The sequence below is a fragment of the Cheilinus undulatus genome, linkage group 7 (genome assembly GCF_018320785.1).
Source record: "Cheilinus undulatus linkage group 7, ASM1832078v1, whole genome shotgun sequence".
Classification (NCBI taxonomy): Eukaryota; Metazoa; Chordata; class Actinopteri; order Labriformes; family Labridae; genus Cheilinus; species Cheilinus undulatus.
The window spans coordinates 20554284-20581535 of record NC_054871.1 but is presented as its reverse complement, the minus strand read 5'-3'; the positions used below and the strand labels follow the sequence as shown (position 1 = coordinate 20581535).

The window sequence follows — 27252 nt, the reverse complement described above, 5'->3', positions numbered from 1 at the left end:
AATAAACTAACAAATAACTGGATCCAAGCAGTACATCAGAATTTAGCATTAAGCTTGCATTGTAAATGTGTTAATACAAATTTGCAGCAGGAGCAGAGATAACACTGAGGATCTGAAACATTTTGAAGCCTTTGTCCCAATAAATACTTTGTAATTACCTTTCAGGAAGTGGCTAACAAGACTGCTATTTTTTACACCCAGTTAACCCCGTAACTACACAGTGCCATACTGCATACAGTTAACATGGGACTACTTTATTTTATAGCCAGTTTACTCTTTAACTTGCTCAAGTGAAAACAGTGTGACATGGTACCATTTCCTTGCACAGCCTGCACACCTCCAACACTGACTACAACGCTCTTACATTTTCATCTCTTTGTCTTATTGCTGTGTTGTGTGTCTAAACAGGAATGATTATTACTTCACGCATGCTCTTCTTTCCTCTTATTTGTCCTGATGTAGGTACTTAGTAGAATCTAATTTGCAGACTCTCATTTGAGCTTCATTTGGCAAACACAGGATAATGTGTATTACCAGCTTTTCCCTTTCATTTGCAGTTGTTCCACTTTGAGGATATCAGCTATCTGAAGAAGCTCACTTGAGGACAGATGTGAGAGCAAATACCACCAGGTGAAGGTTTACCACTGCTCCAATATCAGCCTGTCTGGGTGGCATTTATCAAGCTTGAAGAGGGGCTTAGGGACACTCAGGGATCTGTTTGTGGAGAGGCTGGTGGACAAATAGAGCAGGAAGCTAATCAAGCCAACTATCAACAAACCCAGTGTACCATCTGTGTACTTCATCACTTGTCCTGCAACCACTTGTAGCACAGATTTTCCAGGCTAGTTAGCAGTGTAATGGATGAAGTACAAAGAGTGTCTTGATAAAGTGCTGTAGTTAGTGAAAACTATCCAGCTTTTTGCATATTAGACTATGGACGCTGTGTAAAACTGCATGACCTGCAGTCTTTTTAATAGCCACTTGAGGGAAAACACTGCTGGTTGAAAAAAAATGATTATGGTAAGTAGTTTGAGGGAAAAGGATAAATGTGCCATTGTTTTGAGTACGTTTTCTCATACTGTTCAGCCAATGAGTGGCATAAAAGTAATCTTAAACATGTTTTGAATCCTGTAAATAAAGATTTGAATGACTACATAGGGTTATAAAAAAATGAGCTTGCTTATCACTGAATTCAAAGTCAGATACCAACAAGCTGGCACAAGCTATGGTTGGAAATATGTGAATGATGAGGTGGTGACATACATGGCACGTATGGCAAATAGCACACTAACCATTAGCTTAGTATGCGGTATGGTGTGTACAATATATAGACAAATGTATTTAGCCACACCTGTTAATTATTAAATTCAGATGTTTCAATCAAGCACATAGCCATGCAGTCTCTGTTTGCAAACATTTTTCATACAAAATGGGTCATTTAGAAGAGTTCAGTGACTTCAAGTGTGGCACTGTGATGGATACCACCTTTGCATTAAGACAGTTCTTGTAATTTCATCCCTGTTGGGTATTAACAGTCAACTGTAAGTGGTTTTATTGGAGAGTAGAAGCGTTTAGGAGCAACAGCAACTTGGCTACAAAGGGTGGTCAACGACTGCTAGGGTGCATGGTGCGTCAAAGTCTCCAACACTCTGCTGATGCTATTACCGAAGAGTTCTGCACTTCCTCTGGCATTTATGTATTAAAAAATGTCTTTTAATGGGAGCCAGTGGGCTAAAAATATACACGTAGGGACACAAGTGTGACTACTTTTTTACACATTGAATTAAAGACTTTTTTTTTTTCTGAAAAAACAAAATTCATCCCAAAATACATACCATTTGCAAAATGTATGCCATATGCATCAACACAACCAAAGTACTGGAGGGTTGACAAATAATCAAGTACTAATCACAAAAAAACAAGCATTTAAGGGGTTAAAATTTTGAAAGAATGAATATTTGTTTGGTGAGGACTGAAGTTCCTAATAGTATTTATACAAAAAAATTGGAATGGGGCGCAGGTGGCCTAATGGTTTAAGGTGCATTCCTCGTATACGGACAGCCCAGGTTTGAATCTGGCCTGAGGCCCTTTACTGCATGTCTCTCCCCTGCTCTCGTCCCTGTTTCTGACTCTATCCACTGTCCTCCTCTATCAAATAAAGGTAAAACAATGCCCCAAAAATAAAAATGTTAAAAAAAAAAAAAAAGAATTGGAATGATACATTAACACATAAATTTTTCTATTTGTACAATCTGACACTACACACCAAAAAATAAAAATGGTTAAAAAACAATCTTTATGCCAATCTTTGACACTCCGATATTTCCACCCCCTCAAAAAATCAAATTTGCATGTAACTGATTGAAAATGATTCACAACTCAAGTTCTAATCACGAAAAACTGGCATTTAAGGGGTTAAAATTTTGAAACAGATAATATTCATTATATATGGTGAGCACTGAAGTTACCAATTGTATTTATACAAAAAAAATTGGAATGATACATTAACACATACATTTTTATGGCAGTCTTTACTGGACGCTATTTTTACCCTTAGGGACATGGGTGTCGCACTTTTAAGGGATGCAGGAGAGTTAATACACTCACAGTCCAACAACGACCACTTTCATTCATAAATTACAAACAATTCCACATTTTAATGCTGACCCCTCTGCCATCTCACTTGCTTAATAAGTTTTGTTTACTTTCCACTGACACCCAGCTGTGTGGCAGCAGGTAGGAGAGAAACAGAAACAGTGCAGACACTTTGTGGAGCCTTTTTTCTATTTCGTGACCACAAAAGGGAAAGGAGGTATTTTCAGTGATGTGATTTTCCATGAAAGGGTAAAACTAATAACTTATTTGCAAAACTACTGCGTTACATTCCTTGTTACAACGCAAAATTATCTGAGCACTTCGTAAAGTGTTACCAATGACTGACTGAGGCAAACATCACAATGACTCTGTGATGAGGATCTTAAAGAACTCCTTTCTTTGTAAAAATCTAAAATGAAAAAAGACACAAAGAGTTTTTTCAGACAACATTTCTTTAATACAAAGTCAACATATCTACATACACAGTGGCTTTAAACCAATTATTGTTTCAGTTAGAAGTAACAGTTTGAAAGTGATAGCTCTTGGCCTTCATATAAAGGAAAAACTATTTTGCTGAGTTTGGGTTATTTTTCGTTTTTGTCCGTACATACTGTATATGTTCTATTTTTCTTGACGTCATTTTTTGTTAGTGTTGTTTTTTTGTTAGTCCCCGACCCCATCCCCCCAAATATTCTGCGACATATTCCAGTAAATTTGGCGGCTGTTTTTCAAAAGTCTACGATCTTTACATGAAGTCAAAAGAGTAACACATTGCACAAGCTTCCAAAGACTTTTCCACGGGTTTCAGTTTTGGCATGGGGCCATGGTGCCAGTCTTTTTTGAGTTCCCAAAGTCTCTTTTTTTTTAAGTTCGTTATGAAACATCTCAAGGTTTCCACTGTTCAGAGATGACGTGCTGGAAATGTGAATTTGCAGCAAGTTTTTGGTTGTCTCGGTCTTCCCTTGGTTGCATCGCACTGCTTTGTTTCATTGAGTTCTGATGTCTTTCTGTTTCCCACAATGAAACATGGCTGAACAAAAAAAAAAACACAAAGTATGGTTCCATACAGTGTTAAAAAGCAACAAGAGGGAAAACGTGTCAGCTGAACCATGTATAGCCTTTAGTTTAGCTGCATTTCTCCAACAGCCAATGACATTGATGGAGGGGGGGCACCTTGGAAGGGTTTATCGGAAAGGTTTAATGAGTGAAATTGCCTTTGGGTGTTTTGGTTTCTCACTGAGTTTTGATTTTAGTCTGAATTTTAGACTCCATTAATGTCGTAGTTACTCAAGTTTTATGGTTAAAAAAAAGAAAATGCTATCTTCTGGCCTGTACAAAGGCCCAGATCATTAAGAATGAGAATGTAAGCAGACCTTGAATTAATGGTTAATTACAAATTCAAACTGTTAGTTGGTTGAATGGACTAACTTTCCATCTTCAGCTAAATTATTCCAGTAGTTCACTGTTGTGGGTTTCGTGCCCTCATTGAGGCTATAGGTGTGAGAACAGGAACTGGCTTGTTTCCCAGTTTAACTGCCGGCAGGGGAAATTACAGTCTGAAAAAAGGTGAGTGGTAATTAAAGAGCGGGGAGCGGGGCTGGAGAAAGAACATGTCAGAAGGAGAGAAAACAGACTTTACACACCGGGGAAGTCGGATATGAGCAGAACCTCCATCTTTGTGATTTCTGTTCCCATTTGAACATATGAGATCTGGAGGGTCAAATGATACAAATACATATAATCTATATATTTGTTTATTTACAGGTATATTCTAGTTCATAGTGGATATCTAACAAAATGGATGACCTCTTTATGTCTGAAAATAATAAGTTTTTAAAAAAAGGAAAGAAATTTTAAGATTATCTTAAAAACTGCGAGGGTCATAGTCTGTACATGATGATACAAGGTACAGTACGTCAAGTTGGGCTGACATAGATAGTAACAAAAAGTTCATTATGAAAGTTTTGATTGGTTATTTCATAGACCAGTTCATCATTCAACAGTTGCTCAAAAAAAAAAACAAAAACAAAGAAAAAACACTAATGTCTACAAATGAATGATAAAATCTCAACAAGTTTTAAAAATGGCATCTCCTCATCGGCACAGGATCCACCCGAGGGTGGAGGTTAAATTTTTGGAGGATTTAGTCATAGTTTGTCCACCTCAGCTTTACAAGAGAAACACACACGGCTTCTCAGATTACAAAAAGAAACAAATAAAAAGTCACATTGAAACATGAGCACTGGCTGGTATAAAAAGAAATCATGATGAGGAGAAAATTGAATTAATACTAAGTGTTTGGATATATCTTTATATTCTGCATTTAAATATATAATGTATGTGTGAGTGTGCAGCGTGTTTCTACTGCACACGTGCACACACATGTTATACTTAACATTTCTACAGTGAAAAAATAGAATGTCTTTGAACGTAATATGAACAAATAAGCATTTATCTTTTCCGGCTAACTTCTTAAAAAAAGGTGATACAACATCTCTGTTAAAAAACTAAAACCAAAAGTTAAAATAAAAAGTCAACTATGTCATGTAAAATAAGTCGTCATAATACAACATTAATGTTTTCATAATGTTACAATAACAATAAGGCTTTTTTGGAAATAAGAGAGATTACACACAGTTCTGTCCATCACTTTTGTTTTTCTTTTTTTGTGCACACCATTTGAAAACCTTCGTCTCTACCACAGCGCTGATCTCAGAGTGAAATTTCAAAGCTGGATTTTTTCAATCAGACATGTCAGTGCCTCATATCCAACCTGCAGATGTTTTTGGAGTATTTGTTTCAAGTTTCTTTTCTCCTTAGGGATGTGCAAGTACCAAAGTATTTCATTATCACATCATGGCATCAGATTCAACATGGCCACCTGGTCCTGCTGTGGCACCCACAGAGACATCATCTATAAAACAGAGGCCAAAAAAAAGAAACAACCCAACCACTTTGTTTATGCACCTGGTACCAAACACACAAACAGTGGAACTAAAAGGCCAATCACGTGACGTACAGGCGTCTGCCTCTCTCGAGTGTCTCATATGATGATTATAGAGGAAGCCTGGAAAACAAAAAGAAAGAGGAGGGCAGGGAAAGACTGATGGACGATGTTGTCATGTGGATGCACTTTCAGTCGCGCCCGCCTGAGCTGGCATCTTTAGTTCATCAGTTTCCGCTCCCTCAAGAGTCACACACGTACAGCATACATGAGATAAGCAGCATGTTTGGTTTTGACAGAAAATAAAAAGGTTATTCCTCATAAGACAAAAAAAGTCCAAAACAATGACGATGAGTGTTGGTCACTGTACACAAAGAAAGCCCCAGCTGTGCGGCGATCCTTGTTTGGCTGTTCCAAAACCACCTCTGTCTCCAAACAGTACACGTCAGTGCCGAAGCCCCATGATGCAACAGTTCCAAAGAGAGGGGTGATTGTAAAAAATCATGGGACGTGGCTGCCACCTGAAGAACAACAAACTGCAGCTGCTTGCTTTTCTTGTAACTCCTTGGGCACATTTTCAAAACACTGTGGTAATTTTTCATCATCACAACCTGCCTTGAGATTTTACACGATTACACAACTCATGAAACAAACCGATCTAAAGATATGTGCTGCTGCTGCTTTCTTCCCTTCGATCACCAGCAGAGCTGTCTCTAAGCTCTCTGCGCTTGAGTACAGGCAATTATGTGATGTATTCTTTTATAATTGAGTGCTTTTCCACACAAATTATGCATATCATTAGAGTAAAAAAACCTCCAGGTTTAATTGATGCCAGATGGGATTGTTCTCGTGCCAGTTACAATTCCACTGTTTTGATTTTTTTTTGTCTTACCAGAGTTTTGGGGGAAAACCACTTGTGTTCACACAGGCAAACCACAATTTGGTCATTTCTCTGGATACCACTCACAAAAATGTGTTTATAGAAATACTTGAACCCCTTTTACACCAAGGCATATCAAAAAAGCAAGAAAGTCTTGCCATCTTGGCTACATCCATCTGCCTCTCATTGATTTTTGCTGTTGCCTTCTCCTTCATTTTCTGTTGCTCGTTACCGTTGTGTCACGAAGATATTTTTGAGAAGAGAAATGTTTACGAATGTTTACAATGTCCTCCACATTGAAACACTTGAGGTAAGGTAAGCAGTCTGACACTTTGATCGATTCCCACCCTACAGCTTGAGCCACAATGTCTGTTTCCTCTCCTGAGGAGGGTTTTTTTTTTTCCTGATGAGGGGCAATTTTCCACCCGCGAGGTCTCTTAGTCGAATTGGAATTGTACTAGAACTCGTAGGTTGGCCGTCTTCTGGTAAAAATCTACGGTAGGATCCTGGTTGGTGCATCTGAATTAGCGATGGGGATATCGTCATCTGCTGTTGTTGTTTCAAATTTGAAAGTTTCTATGGCTCAGGAGACTGTTGAGGGGGGCGACAGGATTCTGGGGGGGAAGAGATGGCTTTTTACGTTGCATAGTGATCAAAGCTTCCTAAATACTCCAGAGCTGCGTGATAGCAGAATTGGTATTCATCCTGCAGGGAAGAAACACACAAACAAAATACATCAGAAATTAAACTCAATGATGGTTTACAAAGTTTTCAACAGTAATGAAATATTGATGATTTGAGAAAACTTTTGATTATGACTAATTTCAGTAATTGCTGGGGAAGATTGTGTCCTTAGAAAACAATTTATGACATTAACTATGGGACAACTACTGAAAAATTTAGAAATGCAACAGCATTTAAAGCTTGAGTATGTAACATTTGATGAGAGCTGTGTAGAATCAACTCTACTCCCCCTCCCTTCCTGTTCTCCGTATTTGAGCTCCATAGCGCCACCCCTCTTCTCACATACCTCCTCGCGGATGTGCATGTCTGCTGAATCGAATACTGATGGTGGCAAAGCTCTCGTGGAGTGATTTTGCTCCGCTTTTGCACTGAAATCAATGGCCAAATCACAGGCAAGGGAACACTTCAACTTAGCTTGAACAAGCCGTTGACCGTTGACTGCTGGCAACTCCGCCATTGTATCAACTTCTCACTGAGCTGAGAGGCAGAAGCACACATGCTAAAGCGTCAAACAGGAATGCTCTTTCTGACTTGAGCCATGATTGGCTATGAGTGCTAGCCTCCTCATTGGCTGGAGCATTGTCCCTTGCTGGTTTTCCTCAAGTGAGAGTGCAGCGCGAGGAGGCATTGCAACCCTGACGGGTTGTGTTGTTTTTGTGGGCATAAAAATTAATCGCTTACAGCTTTAAAGTGTCTTTAGCAGGAAAAAAGGGTCAATCTGTTTTACAGAATGAATATTTTAATCACATTCAGAAGACATTAAAGATACTCCTTGCAAATTAACCATACTGGACTGAATCAGTGGAATATTTTGAAATTTAAACATGGCATCTTAGTGATTTATTGAAAAGGCTACAAACACAAAGAAGGCCTTAATGTACATACATGCTTTTTGCTCATTTTCTTTTTTTTAGGTGACTACTGTGTGTACAAATGTTAGAAAGGGAGGCTGCTGGAGTTTTGTTTCTGTTCTTTAGTCCTCTTAAATGATCTTCATTAGATCTCAAGATTGAAAACAAACTAGGGCATCAGTTCTCTGCCAGACGGCATGATCACATATCATATATTATATTATTTTTAATAATCTAAAACCATCACACAGTGATTGTCTGAAACCAAACATGATGTAGATTTAGTTCTTCTTGATTGGACATCATTTCAGTGTCCAAAAAAATCACCTTATGGTATCATATCATGCAGTTGTACGAGTCAGACAAGTTTTAGAATCAAAGTTTTCACTTAAAAATAATTTTAAGGGGCGCAAGTGGCCTAGTGGTTTGGGGTACGCCCAAAACTCTATCCACTGTCCTCCTCTATCAATAAAAGCCAAAAAATATATCTTAAAAAAAAAAAAACCTTACCACTAATGTAAGATTTTGTTGAAGTGTAAAGCAATGAATAATTGATAAAAAGTGGGCTTTCTAGAAGCCACAGTGTATTTTCAATCTCTACTTTGAGTCAGAGGAAGTTAAAAGTGTCTCTTTTGTAGCAGCCATAACGGTTTTAAGCCAAGTTTATTTTTACAATTTGGGGCAAAAGTAGCAGAATCAAATATTCCCTATATTTTCATAAACTATCAACTACACATACAAGTGTCTGGATTACTCAGTACTTAACATCGCTGACTTTGTTACAGAGATTGTGGGTTCGTATCGTGGTCAGGGCACAACGAGTATCTAGTGTGAGCCCTTGGGCAAGGTCCTTAACACCATGTCCTGGATCTGTGTCTCTTTGGACAAAGGCGTCTGCTAAATGACATTGTAAAATTGCAGTCCACACTGTGAAGTTTCTGCAGTTGTGCAGCTCTGCTTGCTCCATGCAGATGTTGCAATCCTGCTAATTACCAGTACAGCAGGTGAGCTATTAGCCTATGGCAACATTAATGGTAGGGAAGAACTGACCCATAGCCTGTGGGCTTTCCTTCACACCTCTGCTGGTCACTTTTTTTTTAAAAGTCTTTTCAATCAAACAACCACTTCACAAGGTTTATTTACCTGACAGTAAACCTTTACATGCAGGACTCTATGACCTAATGAGGGTAAAATACAATGAATGGGAGCGAATTTTCAATCCTTTCAGGTCGCATGTAGCTGCACTTGCGGTAATGACTGCGTTCACTGCAGTGTTATACTGCTATGTTGGTAGCAGTATTATATAGGATGCAGTCAACTTTTTTTCAGATGAAAATAGATTGTTATTGTAGGTCTTTTACAGTGCAGTGGAGCAAAGAGTGGGTATACTCTTACTTTGTGCACAGTTTTTTCAGCAGCCCATCCAGCAAAGGATAACCAGCCCATGTTATAGACTGCTACTGCATATTGAGTAGGATTGTACAATATTAGATTTTTGCTTGTATCTGATATGCCCTCATTTCCCAACTCATTTTAGCTGATATTGATATATGCACACCTTTCTTAATGTAAAGATTACAAAGTGTCTCCTGTGCAAAGAGAGGCTGAGCCAAGTAGGGCTGAGAGAGGAGTGGGGAAGTAGACAGTCTGGTAGTTAATTGAAGCTCAGGGCTTCATTAAAATGTTCAGGGCTCATGTTGGACCCCTTTGAGTGTGCACAACCACCTCTTCGTAATGGTACATTGGTGCATTTAGTCAATATTTAAGATTAATATATGAAATATGCTGCCAATATGCAAGGGAGATATATTGGCTGTCAATAATGGCAGAAATTGTAATATCTGCCTATATAAAAATTGTTAAGCTAATATCTGCCAGTACTGATATTATGCTGACTCTTTCCTTTTCTTTGTGTTTGTATGTCTATGTGTGTAGTGGTGTGTGTGTTTGCCGTCTGACCTCAGTCTGCACCATGGCTGGCCTCTGTGTCCGCAGCATCTTCACTGTCTGGAAGATATCTACCACGCCTTCATAGCGCATTCTCTCCAGGACGATGCTGAGGGTGATGAAGACTCCGGTTCTTCCCACACCAGCACTGAAAGAACAGAATAAACTGAATTAGTACAGGGCTTATAGATATGCCTATACATAGTGGCAGTATGCAAGGATGTGGCTGGACCCAAAGTCCTCTACAGCACAACCAGGGGCTTGTGGCAACCCTACTACCTGTCTGTACGCCACCTTAGACGGTGCTTACTCGCCACATCCAACCCTTACTCCAACCAAAAGATTATTTTCCCATGCAGCTAGTAACATGCAAGGACGTCCAGAGCATGACCAGGGTTGTGTCAAACCTCCTTCCCACCCCATGGTTCCCTCAGCTCACTACGCCTTGCTTCAGCCTCAATTTTTAGCCCAAACATGCCTTAAAGTTCTGCATGGTGATGTATGTGTTATGTCTTGATTGCGTTCAATCAGGAGGTCTCATGTGAAACTTTGCTACCCAGAGATCCTGTGGTAGTACAACGCAACGGTGATGATGGCAAGGACGCAATTTGCATGTTAGAACAGAGTGAATCTACTTTGATGTGCTCCCACACTCTCGTCAAAAACAAAATGAGCCCTCAAGGACACACTCTCATACACACACTCTCTGAATCACACAAACAGCTAAACAGTTTGTCTCATTAAGTCCCTCCCATGTGTTGGAAAAGTCAGCCCGCCGCTGCTGCTGCTACTGCTCTCCAGAAATACAGCCTGAGTCTTAACTCAGATCCTGAAATACTTGAGAGCTGCCTCTCTAAGCTGCTTTGCTGTGAAATGACTTCCACTTCACCAATGGAACAATAATTGATATGACAACAGATTTATTCAGGCTTTTTCCAGCCTCTGATGCTATTTTGTTGACTGAAGAGTGAAAGTGATGGATGCTGGAACACACGTTTGGTTTGTGCGTGTCTGTTTGAGGACAAAGCTGAACGCAAAACAAAATATGACTCACATCAGTGATGATAAGTTAAATCACATTGGTAACATTATAATATGGCCTAATAATGTGGAAAAAACTTCCATACACCCACACCCTACCACCCACCACCAGCCCCCACGTCGCAGCGAATCTCGGCCCACCCAAAGCCTCTTCCTGGGAGTCGGTCACAGCTGGTCACATGGACTCTTAAACTCACACAGCGCTCCTCTCGCTCTCTATTTCTTTCTCTCTCTCTCTCCAGGATGATCGACTCTCCAAATCTGAGGGCTCGCCGAGCCGCTGCAGACTGAGAGGATTTGGTGTCCCCATTCACAGGAAGTAATCAGGCAATTAATGACAAAAAGCATGTGGGTCTATTAGATAGTGGCTGAGGAGAGGAGAGAGAAGAAAAGGAGGGTGGGAGAGAAAAGAAACGAGGGCCGGGAGAATGGATGGGTGGATGGATGAAGAGGGAAAGATAGAGAGAGAAATAGAGAGAGAGAGGGGGGATTAAGAAATACAGACAGAGAGATGACAGACGGGGAAGGCCGGTGACAGAAGACGAAAGTAAGAGAAAAGGAAGGCATAAGCTCTCCACTTGGGAGATGAAAAGCCTGAAGGGAGGGAGGGAGGAGGAGGAGAGGATGATAGAGAGGAGCAGGAGGTGGCTACAGTAGTGACAGACAAAAAGAGTAGCCAAAGTTTCACTTTTTCTTTTAATTCAATGCAACTTATTGTCAGAATATGATACATTTTTGCAGACAAAGAAACGCTAAGGAAAAATGTGTGCAAAAAGTGGAAAATTAAGAAACTACTTTTGCACTGCAGGTTAAGTACTATGTTAAATGCATGAAACTGTATGATGTACTGAAATTCTAATGAGTCTCATTATTATTTAAAAAATCGTGCTCATAGAGATTCTGCCTGGCTTTTGCAGTTCACTTTATGCTTTTAAGTCCACACATTTCCTCCTGTAATAACAGATCCTTCTCCTTAAAGTGCCCCCCCCAATAACAGCCTCATAGAAGAGAGGAATAACTCAGTCTTATTGGAGCTTCCCTGACACTTCTTACAACTCCCCGGGGGCCATTTCAGCACCGGTGACATCATTGCTTTTTAATACAGGCGAGGTGATGTTATGTTTGATGATGTCATGGGCGTCTGTGCGACCGAAATGTGGAGGAAATGTGGCGCTCACTCTCAGAAAGTCAACCATTTTTGAGACAGGAAGGAAATTATTCAGCGTGTTAACACCTTTGTTTGTTAACACAGCCACATTCAAAGGAGCAGTTGTAGCCCTGAAGCATTTTCTGAATGTCAATCAAAGCATGAAAAATGTAAAAAGAACTTCCAAACATGATTTTTTTGTACTAGTCAAGCAGAGCAAACAAGAAAAGGCTTATCTAGAATGTTGATTGTCCAGCAAATAAGAGCTAACACCTCCTTCAGCTGCTGGTCTATTGAGGATTTGCTGGAGACCACAACCAAGTCTTCATATCTACCTGCAAGCCAACTTAATGATGAAGGTAACCTTGGAAGCTACAGCCCAGGTGATGAAAAATGCATCACGGAGCGATCATAAAAACCTAAAAGAATGGCTGTATCATTTCATGTGCCTCCTCTTTGCAAATGCCAAGCCGCATCTCAGCCTTATCAATTATGGAGGAGATGGGCCTGCTGAGGTGCAGGGGTAGTGTACTGCGGTGGCAAAATGGAGAGGAGGGATCCTATCTGATGATGCTGTTAGAGCTGCACCGCAGGAGGTGCAGCTGCAAAACAATAACCACCTTAAGAAGTGATTTAATCTGATGCTGTGAGCTTTCTATCTCTTTATAGAGGGAAGTCTTTGGAGAGCAGTTTGAGACAAACATCTTGCAGTGCTTGGAAAAACAACAAATTATGTCCCTTAAAAAAAAAAAAAAGAAAACCATGTCAGAGAGAATTTTTTTAAAGCAATCCCATGCAACTTGGATGTTAAACACAGACATGTAGTGAAGCAGCCTCTTACCTGCAGTGGACAGAGATTGGTCCATCCTGCCCAAACTGCTCCTTGGTTTTATGCACCTGTCCGATGAAATCAATAAATCCCTCCCCAGATTTGGGCACACCCTGCTCCGGCCAATCAGTGAACTGGAACTGTCTCACTGTCCTGGACTGGCCATCCTGAAAACACAGAGGAAAGAAGGTTAAATTAGAAGATTGGAAAGAAGCAAAATGAGGCAGAGAATGGTGAGAAGATGAAATAAAGTCAAGGTAATGGCTGAAGAAAAACTCAGGGAGGATTTTAAAGAAATTATTCTGTGGGAATTTGATGCAAGGAGTAATGCATCATTACTCTCAGAGATTGTTGTTTCAATCCCACCCACCCACACATTTTGGATCCTTTTAAAAACATAAACTGAAGCAACTCTAATAAAAATCCTATAAGTCTCCTTCTTTAATTGTCTTTTTAAATGAAACTTCATTTTTTTCTCCTTAACAGTCACATAACACCACCCACAGCTCACCAAGGAGGGAGAGAGTGTCCTCTCCCAATTGTCTTCATTTTCTTCCCTGCTACTTTTTGTGTGTGTCCTCGTGAGTGTGTGCATGCCATGAGTAAGTCCTAGTTAAAGCTAATCAATAGTGTATCTGCCATGACAAGCGTCTTCTCCCAGACACCGTGTTGAATAGTCTAATCCTGCGATGCAATCGATGCAGCGGCCTGATGGATGAGCTGAGCGATGGAGGTGCAAGAAGTAAAAACGGAGGAGCAGAAGGCATTTTACAATGAAAATTGAAAACAAACACGGTGACGGCCCGCCAGACAGAATGTCAATCTGAACAGTTTAATCTTGTATTGATTCTTACAATCTAGTTTTAGACACTCGCGCCCAATGCAAACAAAAACATAAATGCAGTGATGTGCTTTATTTTGTAAGCAATGATCATTGAGTTTAATAACGCATCGACAACTGTTGGAGAGAATGAATTTCAGAGTGAAGCAGTTTTTGCTTTCAAAGAGTACAGGTATTTAATTCTGTAATCTTTTCTGACTTGGTTGTACAACAGACAGCAGTTTATACATATTTAGCTTTCTCACACATTCTCCTCCCAAGTGGTCACACTGCAAAGATAATAGTTGATCTATACACAGTTAGAAATTAAACTAGGATAGGACTGCTCTCCACCATTTCCATCATCAAAGGAAAAGTCTTACTTTTATCCATTTACTGCATCTGATTGCTCTTTTTTGAGCATCCATAGCTCTATCAAAATGATCTATTCACTTCACTTGTCTTTTGTTGATCTTATTAAACAAGTTTTGTTTTGTTTCTGCCATTAATTTTCATCAGCAAGCTACTTTTAAATGGTTTAAAATGGTAAAAGCACAGTTGTTCCCCCTCTCCTACAACACACACGTCCCCAATATAATTATCTTAACTTTTCCAATTCTAATCACAGAAAACAACGCAATTTGCTGAAGAAAAATAGAAAAAAACCCCTAACATATTTCTGTGTTGAGAAATTAATTTCAATTTTGCGATGCATATTTTCTGCATGATATTAGTGCTGGCAGCCAAAATAAAACAAATTTTGGCAACATTTACAGCCAATAAATTAGCCGCATAGATCAGCAGAATGTACGATTGTGTTTGTGCAGATTCAAGCAGAACCAACAGACGTACCTCAGCCAAACATTTTTTAAGGGTGAGCTAGTTTTTGCATTTTATGGATGTTTTTTGTGTTGTTTTTAAGCACTTTGTCAGGATTTTCTCAGTGAACCAGCCTCTAAACCTTTTTTTTTAATTCAGACAAATTCATTGTAATTATAAAGTAAAAGCTCCTTAAAACTAAAACACTATTATTCAGTGCTCAACAGCAGTGGTTTTCAACTGTTCTAGCGATGGGACCCACCACTGATTCCCTAATGAGAAGTTGCACTCCAAATTTTCAACAACTAAAATTCATTTTATCAAGAATGTTGCATGTTGAACCCTTGGTAGAGCAAAACATCTACCTGAACAAAGATATTGGACAAAACTTTGGGAGGACATGCATGCAAAATGTCATTTCATTCTGTTATACCATTATTATACAGTGCTCAACAAATTTATTAGACCACCTGTCATAAAAATGAGAAAACATAAATATTTTAGAAATCTTTCAAAAACTTGTTTAAAACTAAAAATGTTATTGTTATTTTTTGGCATATAACAAACTGAAACAACTAATTAGTCCTTTTTCACACATAATAACCAACAAACTTCATATTTTGTATGGCCTCCTTTGGCCTTGATAACAGCTTGCATTCTTTCTGGCATTGTTTTTTATGTACATTTCCACAGTCTCTTTTGTTATTGAGTTCCAAATAGTTTCTAGCTGTTCCCACAGACTTGCTTTAGATGAAACTTTAGTGCCATCAATCTTTGAATCTACTAAATCCCAAATTTGTTAAATAGGATTCAAATCTGGACTTTGACTTGGTCAGTCCATCAGTTCCAGTACTCCAGATTCCTTTTTCTTGGTCAAATAGTCTCTGCACAGCTTTGAAGAATGCTTGGGGTCATTGTCTTGTTGATATATGAACCCATGACTAATCAGATTCAGTCCAGAAGGGACTCAATGATGCAGTAAGATGTTGCAGTAGACGTTCTTGTTCATGATACCGTCGATTTTCACTGATTTGCCCACGCTGTAGCCACAAATGGAACCCCGTACCATAATGAATCTCCACTGTGTTTCACTGTGGGTGCAATGCATCTGGCATCAAAACGTTGTCCAGCTTTTCTGCGGACATAAACATGACGATGCTGACCGAAGAGTTCAAACTTGGACTTGTCTGTCCAAAGTACCTTCTTCCAGTCATCAACAATCCAGTGTTTGTGCTCCCTGGCAAATCTGAGGCGTTTCTGGATGTTTGCAGGCCTCAATAATGGCTTCTTAGCAGCTATTCTTCCCTTTAAGCCTTGTTCTGTCAGTCGTCTGCTAACGGTCATTCTGGAGACTTTCTCAGACTCTGATCTAGAAGCATTCATCTCTGCCTGAAGATCAGCAGTGGTCTTCCTTCTGTCTCTAGTACTTAAAATCTTGAGGTGTCTGACATCTGCTTCAGTTAACTTTCCTTTCCTGCCTCTTCCTTGGCGCATTTTGTAAGTACCAGTCTCGGCAACTGACTCCAAAGCATACTTGACCACACTTTGAGAAGACTTTATGTCTTTCCCTATTTGTCTCAGAGACCATCCAGCATCATGAAGTGCTTTAATGCGGACTCTTTCATTTTCAATGAGCTCTCCACGTTTTACCATTTTGAACAGGAATGAGGAATTTCAAACTGAATTCATCTTTTTACACCCAAATTTGAGCCAGCATACTGGGCTTCTCTGAGAAGTCAGAAATTAATCAAGCTTAACATTCAACCACTAAAACATATTTTTCTGTTCAGGCTTTTTTGTAAACCAGTCAATTTGAAAATTCATGGATAACAATTATAATTATATTTTAGCATTAAAAATATAATTTTGGTTAAATAGCTTCTACATATTGGTGTATTAACCATTGCAGAAACATAAAAAATGATTTTGGAAATTACCAATGTTGTTAATTTAGGGCAGCTGTGGCATAAACCTTACTTTGGGTGGTGGTCTAAAAAAATTGTTAAGCACTATATATATATATATATATATATATATATATATACACACACACATACACATATGTGTGTGTGTATATACACACATATTTATGTATATATATATATATATATATATATATATATATATATATATATAAGGTTTTGATAAATGAAAACATTTTCATGGGAATGTCAGCTTTTTGATAGTATTTCCATCCAAAGTTTCAGGATAAATAAGTTAAAATCTCAAGAAATCAGCCAGCAAAAAGAGTTTAAAAAATGGAAACATGTCTACCTAAAACTTTAGTACATCCTGGATACTTTGCAAAAGTTTTTTCCAAGCACCAAGTTGTGATCTTCTGCCAGCAGCTTTGGGACCCATTTTTGGGTCCCAACCCACCAGTTGAGAACCACTGCTCTACAGAGCTCACTGTCTGTCAGTTGGTTGGTTGTTACAGTGCTGTTTGTCACTCTCAGCTGGACTTTACACATTTTTTGTTGTTGTTTAGTTCATTTAATCCAAAGAAATTCTCTCTTTGTCATTACTAAATACCTATCTTAAAAAAATATTTAGCATTTATGGAAGATTAAAACATTGTTTTTCTGTTTAGGCCTGATTCAAAAACAAATACTTTCACAATAGCAGTTTCAGGTAAGAGCAGGAGAGAGGCATAAAAAGCCAGAAAATCTAACTAAAAAAAACAAACAAACAAACAAACAAAAAAAACCCATTATTATTGTTATTATTATAATTATTATTATTATTACTACGTACATATCAGTATCGACTAAAATGAGTTTAAAATTATTAGCATACCAGTCACTGACTGTTTTTCAAGCAACTCTTTTTAAATGCACTAAATGTTAGTAATCAGTGTAAATGTAATTGCCAACAGTCCATGCTTTATTGTAAAAAGGCAATGAATGAAATTCCTCTGATAAAAGCATTTTTGAGAAAACCAGGATTATAGAAGCTACATTTCAAGTTATAAAATACAGACAGCTCACACTGAGTATCAGGTAAAACATTTAATTTTTCCCCTGTTTTAAGTATTCCTCCTGTTCAGTGAGCACTAACACATTGCGTGACTGTGGATTAAAATAGTATCATGACAGTATGGTGTACCTGGAAACAAAGCCAAGCGTATTAAACTGTCATTTAATTTAGAAGTTTTTAACACTCATTAAATGACCGAGTAAATGTAATGTCTTTTTGAAAAGAGCCTTTTGAGTCTGTTGCTCTGAATTAAAAATGACACACTCCTTACTGATGTAATAGTAAACATGCTCCTGTAAAATACCTTAGGCTTTATACTCATCGTGTGTTTTCATGCTGGCTGCTCCATCTTCTTATTCATTCATTCTAATTTTTGCCACGAGGTAACCATCCCCCTCTTTGCTAGCATGCTAAATCCAGAGGTATAACATATCCAGCTATTGTATGTGGAGGATATACATACATAATCTTCAGACTGAATCCTTGTGCTGTTGTCCTGTGTAGGCATGCTCTGTGTTGATATGTTCCTGCTGCTAAGATTTATTCTTGTACTCTACAAATACACTGATTAGTATTCTAATAACTTCTGTGCACCCAGCCTTTTTGTTCCACATCTCCTTTTATGACGCATGGCATGTTTCCTTTCTTTCTTTCTTTCTCTGCCTTTGTTTTTCCTCTCAAATACATTTTGCCTGAGCAGGTGGATTAAAAGTGAAAGAGGGGCAAAGACAACAGCACAATAAACCAAGCACGGTGAAGACAGAAAGAAAGGAAGAAAGGAGAGGGGGGAAAAATGGGAGGGAAATTTAACACACAACCTAAGGGCCCACGCGGCGTGTCAAATTGTGTGATTAAATACGTGACTGGCTCGCTAGATGTGAGTGTTGAGGCGTGGAGTCGATGCTATTACTGTGCAGAGGCATGTGACGTACACGCACACACGATCACGCACGCATACTCTGAGTCATAAATAAACACATTAACATGTATGTACATCTATGTGATGAATGGTATATGGGGTAGTTTACATGCTGTACACTCTCACATGCATAAACTATCAGTTTAATGGAGTTAAACCAACAACTATGCATACACACATAAGGGTCTACTTCATATCCACCCTCACTCCTCCATATACCATCTGTGTCCGCACCATCATAACCCTCTAAAAACATCTAATGTACTGGTCAAAATGAGTGCACGTGTGTTAAAGGGTCAAAATATGTTCTACAAATACATTACGTGTATCTAAGAAGTAAAATTTTAAAGAATACAAAGATGTGAGGGTGTTTACATGCATGGATATGTGCATTTGTGCTGAGAATAGCAAAACAGCACGGAGATAAGCATGTGGCAGAGAGTGAGCTTGTGTATATTTGTATATATGAGCCTGTTAAGAGTGGCATTTTGCACACTGCACAGTTAAATATAAAGAAAACGTGTGTGGTGTGTGCACATGTGCGTGTGTGTGTCTGGAGTGATGGCGTACCAGCTTAAACAGCATTTATGTCTGATTTTCACACTGTGTATACTGTGTGTATGTGCAGATATACTGCAGTGTGTTATTTTTTTTTATACCAACAGGGTGACTGCTAACTAGCTGCCACACCGCCTGGGAAATCTTTGGATATGTCATCCTGCTTTTCAAAGAGAAGAAGGCGGCTTTTTTTCTCTCTGCGAAGGTTCTGCTGCTGCTGCTTCAAACTGTCCGACTTAATTGGACCTAAAAAATAAATCCTAAGGTAAAAAAAGATAACTACAGTGGTGGAGAGAAGCCTCTAAACACTCCAGGGCAAGAAAAGTCACTTTGGTTTGTGAACCCTCATTAATATTTCAATGAAGTTACTTTTCACATTAAGTCATTGTGATATCGTGTTTCACATCGAACTACAGAGGAAAATTAGAATATCAAAGCTATTTTGAGGGAAAAAAAATTGTTCTTTTGATGTTTCTGTGTTTGTGTGACTTACTTCTCCTGAACCTGCTTAATCTCCCATGAAGGCTGGGCTGCCTGAGCAGTGTAGAAATGGCAGCTTATGTTGGTACTGTATTGAACTCAAGTCTTTTGAGGCAAGAGAGAAAGTTTTTCCCTAAATATTACATAAATATATTTCTTTTTTATGCTCTGCAAGCAGAAATTGTGGTTTTCAGAAGTGCTAAAGCGCTTAATATTGAGCTTAATATTTAATTCTCATGTTTAGGATTGCTAAAAGCAATCTAGCCTGATGTTATTCCTAGCTGTGTTAATGCTTTATTGGTCATATCAAAACAACAAACCAGCAGGAGTCTCTATGATTGCATTCCTCTTCATCTGAAACTTGGTTTATTTTTTGCACACTCAATTTAATCAGTTTTTTGCAATGGCCAGTGGTGTAACTGAAGATTTAAAATACCTAGGGCTTAGCCCAAATTTTGAAAGGTTTGAGAACATGCTTCCTTGCAATGGTTTTGCTAATCAGACAGTTGTTTGCACCATATTTAAGCCACTTAAATTAACAATTTACATTCAAAATGCTAATGAACTTATAAATCATTAAGCCAGAAATGATATAAGTCCACCAAAAAATAATACTTTGGGGGGCCTAGTGGTAGGCTAACACCCCATGAACATGGGCAGCCCAGGTTCAAGTCCAGCCTGTGGCTTTTTTATAGCATGTCATTCCCCATTCTCTTAACCCTGTTTGAGACTCTATCCACCGTCCTATCTCTTAAAAAAGGCAAAAAAGCCAGAAAAATAAATTTAAAAAACCCTTTGGAGCCAACATCATCATAAAGTCATGGGTTTGATTCCTGGCTCTTATAGTCACATGTTGATGTGTCCTTGTCAAGACACTGAGCCCCAAATTACACCCACTGTTGCGTCAGTGCATTGGAAATATATATGGATGCAAATAAAGGGGATTAGCCACTACAGATGGCCTCGCTCCATAGCAAACTCTGCCATCAATGGGTGAATGTGGAGTGACTGGGTCTGAATAGGTATTTATGAAAAGCTCAGTACAAGTCCATTTATGATCCATAGCAATGAGGATGCTAGCCTCCAGACCCAGCACCACAAGTTCTTTTGCAAAATCATTGCGTTGTAATGTTATTGTTATTATAGGCCACATATATTGCAGGTTACCCTACAATTCCCACCCTTACACATGACCCAAAATCATCCCTCTTTGGTGTATCTTACCCTGGCGTCTGTGACTTTGAACTCTCGGAGGATGTACTGAGGCATGTTGTACTCTGCCATCGGGTCGACCACAAAGTACTGATACCTCGCTGAGCGCTCTGCCGGCCAGTACTGGTGACACTTTTCCTGTTTGAATCAAAGGATAAATAATTCTTTAATTTTTTTGACTCTCTAAAGCTTTTTATTAATAAATCTAAACACGTGTAATGACTTAAGTGTTTATGTCAATGTGTGTTTATGTCTTACCCGTCCCATCTCTCTCAGTTTGGTCAACATGACTACAATGGTTGAGTTGTTCTCCCAGAGCATCCTCCAGAAGTCTTCTGTAGTCTCTGCTAGAGGGCCCTGTGTTGCGATGTAGGCCTTTTGTTGCCTGTAAAACCATGTTTAAACATTCATTTAAGCTTGTATAATTCAGCAGTATCATTTGTAACAGAACTGATAAAAATGCTGAATACACCACATTAAATCTTAATATTTATAATGTGCATAATCCAAGATGTTTCCAGACAATAGAGAAGACAATGATTCCAGCACTTTTTCCCTCTTCCTACCTGTATCCATCAATGAAGCTGGCATTGATGTAGTCAGATCCTTCCAGGCCTCTGATCGGCTGCAGGCAGACACGCGTCGTCTCATAGGGCATGATGTTGACCAGCCGGTTCTTGAACTTGTTGCAGGGGAGGTTGGCACTGATGAAGCGCGACGTGTGGGCTTTGGAGTTGGCCAATCGCTGGAGGAGAAAGAGGAGTGATAGTTAGAGGAACTGAAAGGAAGCAATGCAGAGAATCAGTAAGAAGGGGAAATGGTACAGGAAGGGAAGGTATTTCACAGAAAGTGAGGAGTGAAAGGTATGGAGAAGGAAAAAAGATGAAAAGAAGGTGTAAGAAAGGACGGTGATGAGGGATGAATTGGAAAAGCTGAGGTGGAGAGACGAAAAAGTGAGAGGGAGAAAGAGTAGAAGTGACTTCACAGCATCTAAGAGACATTATTCAACAAGAAAATATCTTTTGAAAGTAATTGAAATAGTTAACCCCCTCTGCAGCATGTGGACTCCTACAGGGTCAGAAGCAATGATGCAAAAATAAGCCACACACCCAGACTAACAAGCCCCAAAATCAAGTCTGTATGAAACCGAAAAACTCATCTGAAAGTGGGTCACCAGTGCCTTTGATAACAGCAGTGTGGTATGTGTGCATAAAACACTGACTCACACAGGGATGCTCACAAACACAAACACACACCGACTGTGTAATGATCAAAATAAAAAGGCTGTACTGGTACATCATCATCGGCGTCATCACAGGGACCTCAGTGGGAGTTTGTGGGTCAGAAAGTCTTATGATCGCTTCCTCTTGGCTTTAAAGTCTCAACAAAGGACTGGTGCATATGTGGGTGTGTTTAGTCGCTTGTTAGCATTCGCCTGCAAATGGAAAACGCCCAGTTTGGATTGTTTAGCCCCCCTTGCAGACATGGCAGAGGAAAACACCAGAAGTATCTCTGAGAGACAAGTTACAGCAGATATTTCTTAGACTCCTTGCCTATGAATGGTTGTCAGAAATTCAAAGTGGAAGTGTTTCTCTGACTTAAATCCCTACCTTACCTCTCTCTCCCTCTCATTTCAACCCCCTCTTGTTGTCCTCTCATTCCTTTTTTTTCTCCTTTAGCTCAAGTATCTCTGTCTCAGTGGCTACTTGGAGTCCATCCAACCCTTTTCCTTCCCATCATCCCTTTCTACTGTCCTCCCTTTGATTTGTGTTTCACAAAAGCACCAGGAAAGGCTTGAGGTAGCCTGGCAGCGCTAAAGAGGCCTCCGAGCAACACAACCGAACACCGCAGAGGATGTGGGGAACCGGGCCAAACATGGCAACCTGTCATCCACAGGGGCAGAGGAGCACCTAGGGTTCTTCTGGTCACGGCTGCCAGATCCTCTTCCCATTTATAGTCCATGATATCTTCTCAATTGGAAGCAAAGAGCTGATGTACATTCAGCATGTCTCATCACAACAGTGGTAATCATATTTGGTGTAATATGTCATAACAGGGGTTTACAAAACTGTGATTATTCTAATCCCTACCTGCCCTAGCTATGACCTACTGTCATTTTTAATTTATGCAGTCATTTCATATCAAAGGCCTATTTCATGCAGTGTACTGGTGCAACCATTTTCTGATTTATGCAAAAAAATCTTGATTAAACTGAAATCTGAAGGCTTTTGGCTTCATTTTTTAAAACAGACAAGATTTTAGCGGTTGGATCCCAATAAAACTGGTAAAATATAGCCACTACAGCGGCACCTTTTGATTTACCATTTTAAAGCTCATAGCTTTGATTATTTTAACTACAAGCTTTTTTAAAAACAGGGGTAGAGATGCATTCACTTTTACGCTAAGTGAGACATTTGTAAACACAATCATCATAAAGAAGACTTAAAACTACCACTAAAACCATAAACTCATTATATTTTTTAGGTAATACATCAACAGAGAAGTTGTGTCATTGTCAAGGCTGGTTTTAGACAATTAGCCTTCTTTTAGTTTTAGTTAGCACTGGATCTTATTTTGCTGGCCATAAAAACATTGAAGCTCAAAACTCTTCCACATTCAGTTAACTTCTGAAAGACTATGATCCTAGGGCTGTATTCATAAAGCTTCCTGGCCACAAAAAAGTAGCTCCTAGTGATACATTTCTAATCATGAATTTTTAAAGAATTTTCCCTTTAAGTTAAGACTAGACCATAGTAAATCAAAAGTTATTCTTTAAGCATCATAGCCCCTAGGAGAGGGAAAATATCTAGGAGGTGTGAGAAGGACATTAAAAAGTTCCTCAAAAGAGGAGAAAGTGGCAGAAAGATAGAGAAAGAGAGCTTAAAAGAAGTTACAACTCTGTGACAGCCTCATATTTGTCTTATTTACTAAACATGAAAAATTAATATATGAGTACAGTAAAGAAGGAATCACAGACAAAAGAGAGTTCAAATGGGAGTCTTGGTTGAGGATATGATTTTGAGTCATAATTAAAATGATGAATACAGTCACTGCAGACAATTCAGTCCATGTTAGACTCTCCTTAGTGCAAAGTGAAGCAGCATAGTGATCCCTCTAAATCACAATTATAGGCTCTTCACCAGCTGTTTAACAAGGGGTAGAATGATTATTGGCTTGGCTTATTATTGATTATTATTATTGACACATTGATTATTATTATCTGTATCAGCCATTTATTCTCTGATAATCTGCCAAAATCAATAAATTCAAAGCAGGGTGTGTCTTTCCCTCTGGCTTTGTTTTCATGAACCTAATGTCCTACCCACAATGATTTCTGACTGGTTTGATGTCACACATCTACCAGCCAATCAACACTGAGGCCTGGGTTGCACTGACACAGGGAGTGCATGGCACCACTTCCTGTTTCCTGCAGCTACAGCGTTGCTCAGTGCTGTTTCTCATGTTGACAGAGATAGTGCTAAATTGTTTATTTTCCTTAATTTTTTGACATGCACTTTTACTTGTGCCACATTGAATTTTGTCATGGAAAATGCATGTGATTCCAAATATTGTCTATTGGTCACATGCACTATTAATATTTGGTTTAAAAATAGGCCCTGAAATCCAATATTGGTCGACCCTTGGTCTGAACAATGAGCATGTGATTAGACTAAAGGTAAGATCAGAATAAATGTTTTCAGCACATTTTTAGCCTGATCTGATGGTCTTAGGGTTTCAGGACCTGTCAGCAACACCTGGATCACATCTGAGACACCTCCTGACTTCCAGACAGATAGTTTAGCATGTTTAATTTTTGTCCTGCCTTATACGGTTTGTCCTGTGACATCATGGAGGTTTAACCCGCTTTTATGATGTGTCATATGGAGAATACCACAACTGACTAAAAAAATGAGAAATGTGAGATCAAATGCGAGAAATAGCCTCTGGTCAGTCACTCTGCCAATTGCATCAAAGTAGCGTATCATTCATCCTTACATTTGGATACACAAATACATTATGTACAAATAAATGCAGCATGCTTCTGGCTGTTTTTTAGTCTTACTTTCCAGGTGTTGTCTAGCCCTCTCCCTCTACCTTCCAACACAGTTGCATCGGTTGTAATGATTGATCGCATACCCCTGTGAAAACTCATGTGTGTCAGTCAAGTCACGGCACAAACTACAGGCTCTGTGATCACCTAATCTCACAATGTGACTGTTGTCACAAAAAATCTTGCCATCTGAACTCAGCGGGGTGCACATATATGTATTTTAAACACTTATTTTGGTCTGTACATTTTCAAGGTTTGACTTTTTCTCCTTATATGATCAACCAATCAAGGCTTTCAAAAGAAAGTGTCATATAAAGCAGTAGGGTCAACCACAACTCCTCTGTCTTCAACTTGCTCTGAGTTACTGTAAGGACACTCCCAATTCGCTCAGACTTCTAGCAGGGATGGTTTACGTGAAGATTGGAGCTCTCTGAGAGGATTCTAGGAATGTTTATGAATACAGGACTTGGTTTATACTCTGTGGCTGTTCTGTACACGAATGGGCCAAAATAGTCCATATCCTTTTTGTTCATACTGAGATTCATTAAAGCTATGGCTTCCCTGATAATTTCAGAGTGGGACGATCCATATTTAGGCAAACGGGTGCAGATGCAGTCTTTCATTTTTAGCCTGTTACAAAGTCACAATGGTAGCATCCTGTCATCTTGGGAAGCCACGCTCTGAATGCTATGATGTGTTTCATTTATATTACTCTAAAAGGGACCATTATTTACAAAATGAAATCAGGCTGTTTGGAAAAAGACTTTATATTTGTGATTGAGGCCATAAACTGAGAAGGATTCCCACGGTATTAAATCAACTGCAAATCTGGTCATTATTAAAGCTGGATGTTCTACTTGCTCAAATATTTTGTGCATATCTCCCCTGAATGTGTCTGTTATTCATTCACATATGCCAAAAACCCCAAGAGTGACAACTTCACAGCAAGCCCCTCATCTGTGCTCACGTTCCCTGCTAAAATTATGGAATCTCAACAGTGTTACCTGTGAATGAAAACACCCTCCCACCTTCTCGATAGTGCAGCATTCTGTCGAATCCTTCCTGAGTGCCACGTTAGCATACAGTCGTCCCTTTGTTCATTAGCCAAACGTTCCTCCCTCCACTTGCCCTGCCATCCACCTCCATTTGTCATCATCAAGTATTAATTACTTCGCTCCCCCACCCCTCTTCACACTCACTCCTCTTCTTTATTCTGACTGTAGCGTGGACGTTATTAATTCCTGTTTGACTCCTGACGCCAGCTCAGCATTATCCTTGTTACAGATGGCAATGGAGATTTCATCACCGATGTGCGCCGGAGAGTAAAGAAAAAAGGTCGAAACACACCGGCCCTATTATTGTTTCTGCGCAGGGAGGCCGTGTTGGTGAATGGCGATGGGAAGATGATAGATGATTGGAGAGTGAGTGTGTGCAATTCAAGGTCAGCAGATAGTGGCTGAGCTGGGATGAGTTTGTAAGTTGCTGATTGTAAATATCTTCAATGAAAATCTATGTAAACACTGGGTCTTTTCTCCCCTACGGCTTTGTCATCGATATCTCCAAGGAAACTCCCTTTATTTCCCCGTACTTGACTTGAGTCCATGCTGTTTTTCGCAAAAATCCTTTGTTTTGTGTCTGCTAGATTAAACCAAATTTCGTTGCTTAAGCACATAATTTCAATCCTCAAGAATGGATTCTGCTGACAAATCGCAAAGGGCTTCAGTATTTCCTTTCTCAGCTTTGCAGCACATTCAGTGGTTATTTAAATAAGGTGTAATAAATTATAAATGTGAATCTAAAGAAAGTTCTACTTCTTGACAGCAGATACAGTATAAACTAAGTAATAGTGGCCACTTATGCGAGGCTGTTTAAATCTATGCTCTACCTACTAACACTGAAAGGTATTAAATCTTGTAGAGAAGAGTCTTTATTCCTGTTTTATTCAGAAAGCTCCCTGTGTCACACAGTCTTAATTCTGTTGTCATTACATCTGAAAGAGACATCGAACCTGCTTCTTATCTAACTACAAACTCAGTTTGTCAAAATATAAAAAATGTTATTCTCCAGTTCCCCATAATAATCCATTTTTATTTTCCCCCAGTCTCCCCATTTAGTTTCCATTTCCTGCCAGAAACAGAATTGCTTGTCAGGGACCTTAATATGTTTAGCACAAGTATCCAATGACAAGACACATATGATTATAAATCAAAATGTCATTATTGTAACTAACAATTTCCATCATAATTTAGCAGTTTTCAAAATCTTTGCAAGTACTTATGGAGACTAAAAAAACATGACAGTCCAAGAACTGGATTTGCATCCAAATTAACATCCTGGAGTTAAGAGTGAGCCTCACGTAAAGGCTTAATGCTGTTCAAAACAAGGTGACAGAACTCACAAATCTAAGTGTTTATTTCTGTGGTTTTAGTTAAGTTTAAG

At 39.1% G+C, this 27252-nt stretch overlaps 1 protein-coding gene across 11 annotated transcripts in view; it reads right to left on the bottom strand.

Annotated features, from left to right (window-relative positions):
* Positions 1–3053: 3053 nt before the first annotated feature.
* Positions 3054–27252, bottom strand: part of ptprsa (protein tyrosine phosphatase receptor type Sa) — a 321629-nt gene continuing 297430 nt past the window's right edge. For all 11 annotated transcript variants that reach the window (XM_041791166.1, XM_041791171.1, XM_041791168.1 and 8 more), the window contains 6 exons: positions 21329–21507; positions 21021–21147; positions 20775–20900; positions 12991–13145; positions 9974–10109; positions 3054–7124 (listed from right to left, as the gene is read on the bottom strand). In XM_041791166.1, the coding sequence (XP_041647100.1) occupies positions 7056–7124; positions 9974–10109; positions 12991–13145; positions 20775–20900; positions 21021–21147; positions 21329–21507 (792 nt within the window). In that variant the 3' untranslated portion in view covers positions 3054–7055. The remainder of the gene's footprint in view (positions 7125–9973; positions 10110–12990; positions 13146–20774; positions 20901–21020; positions 21148–21328; positions 21508–27252) is intronic.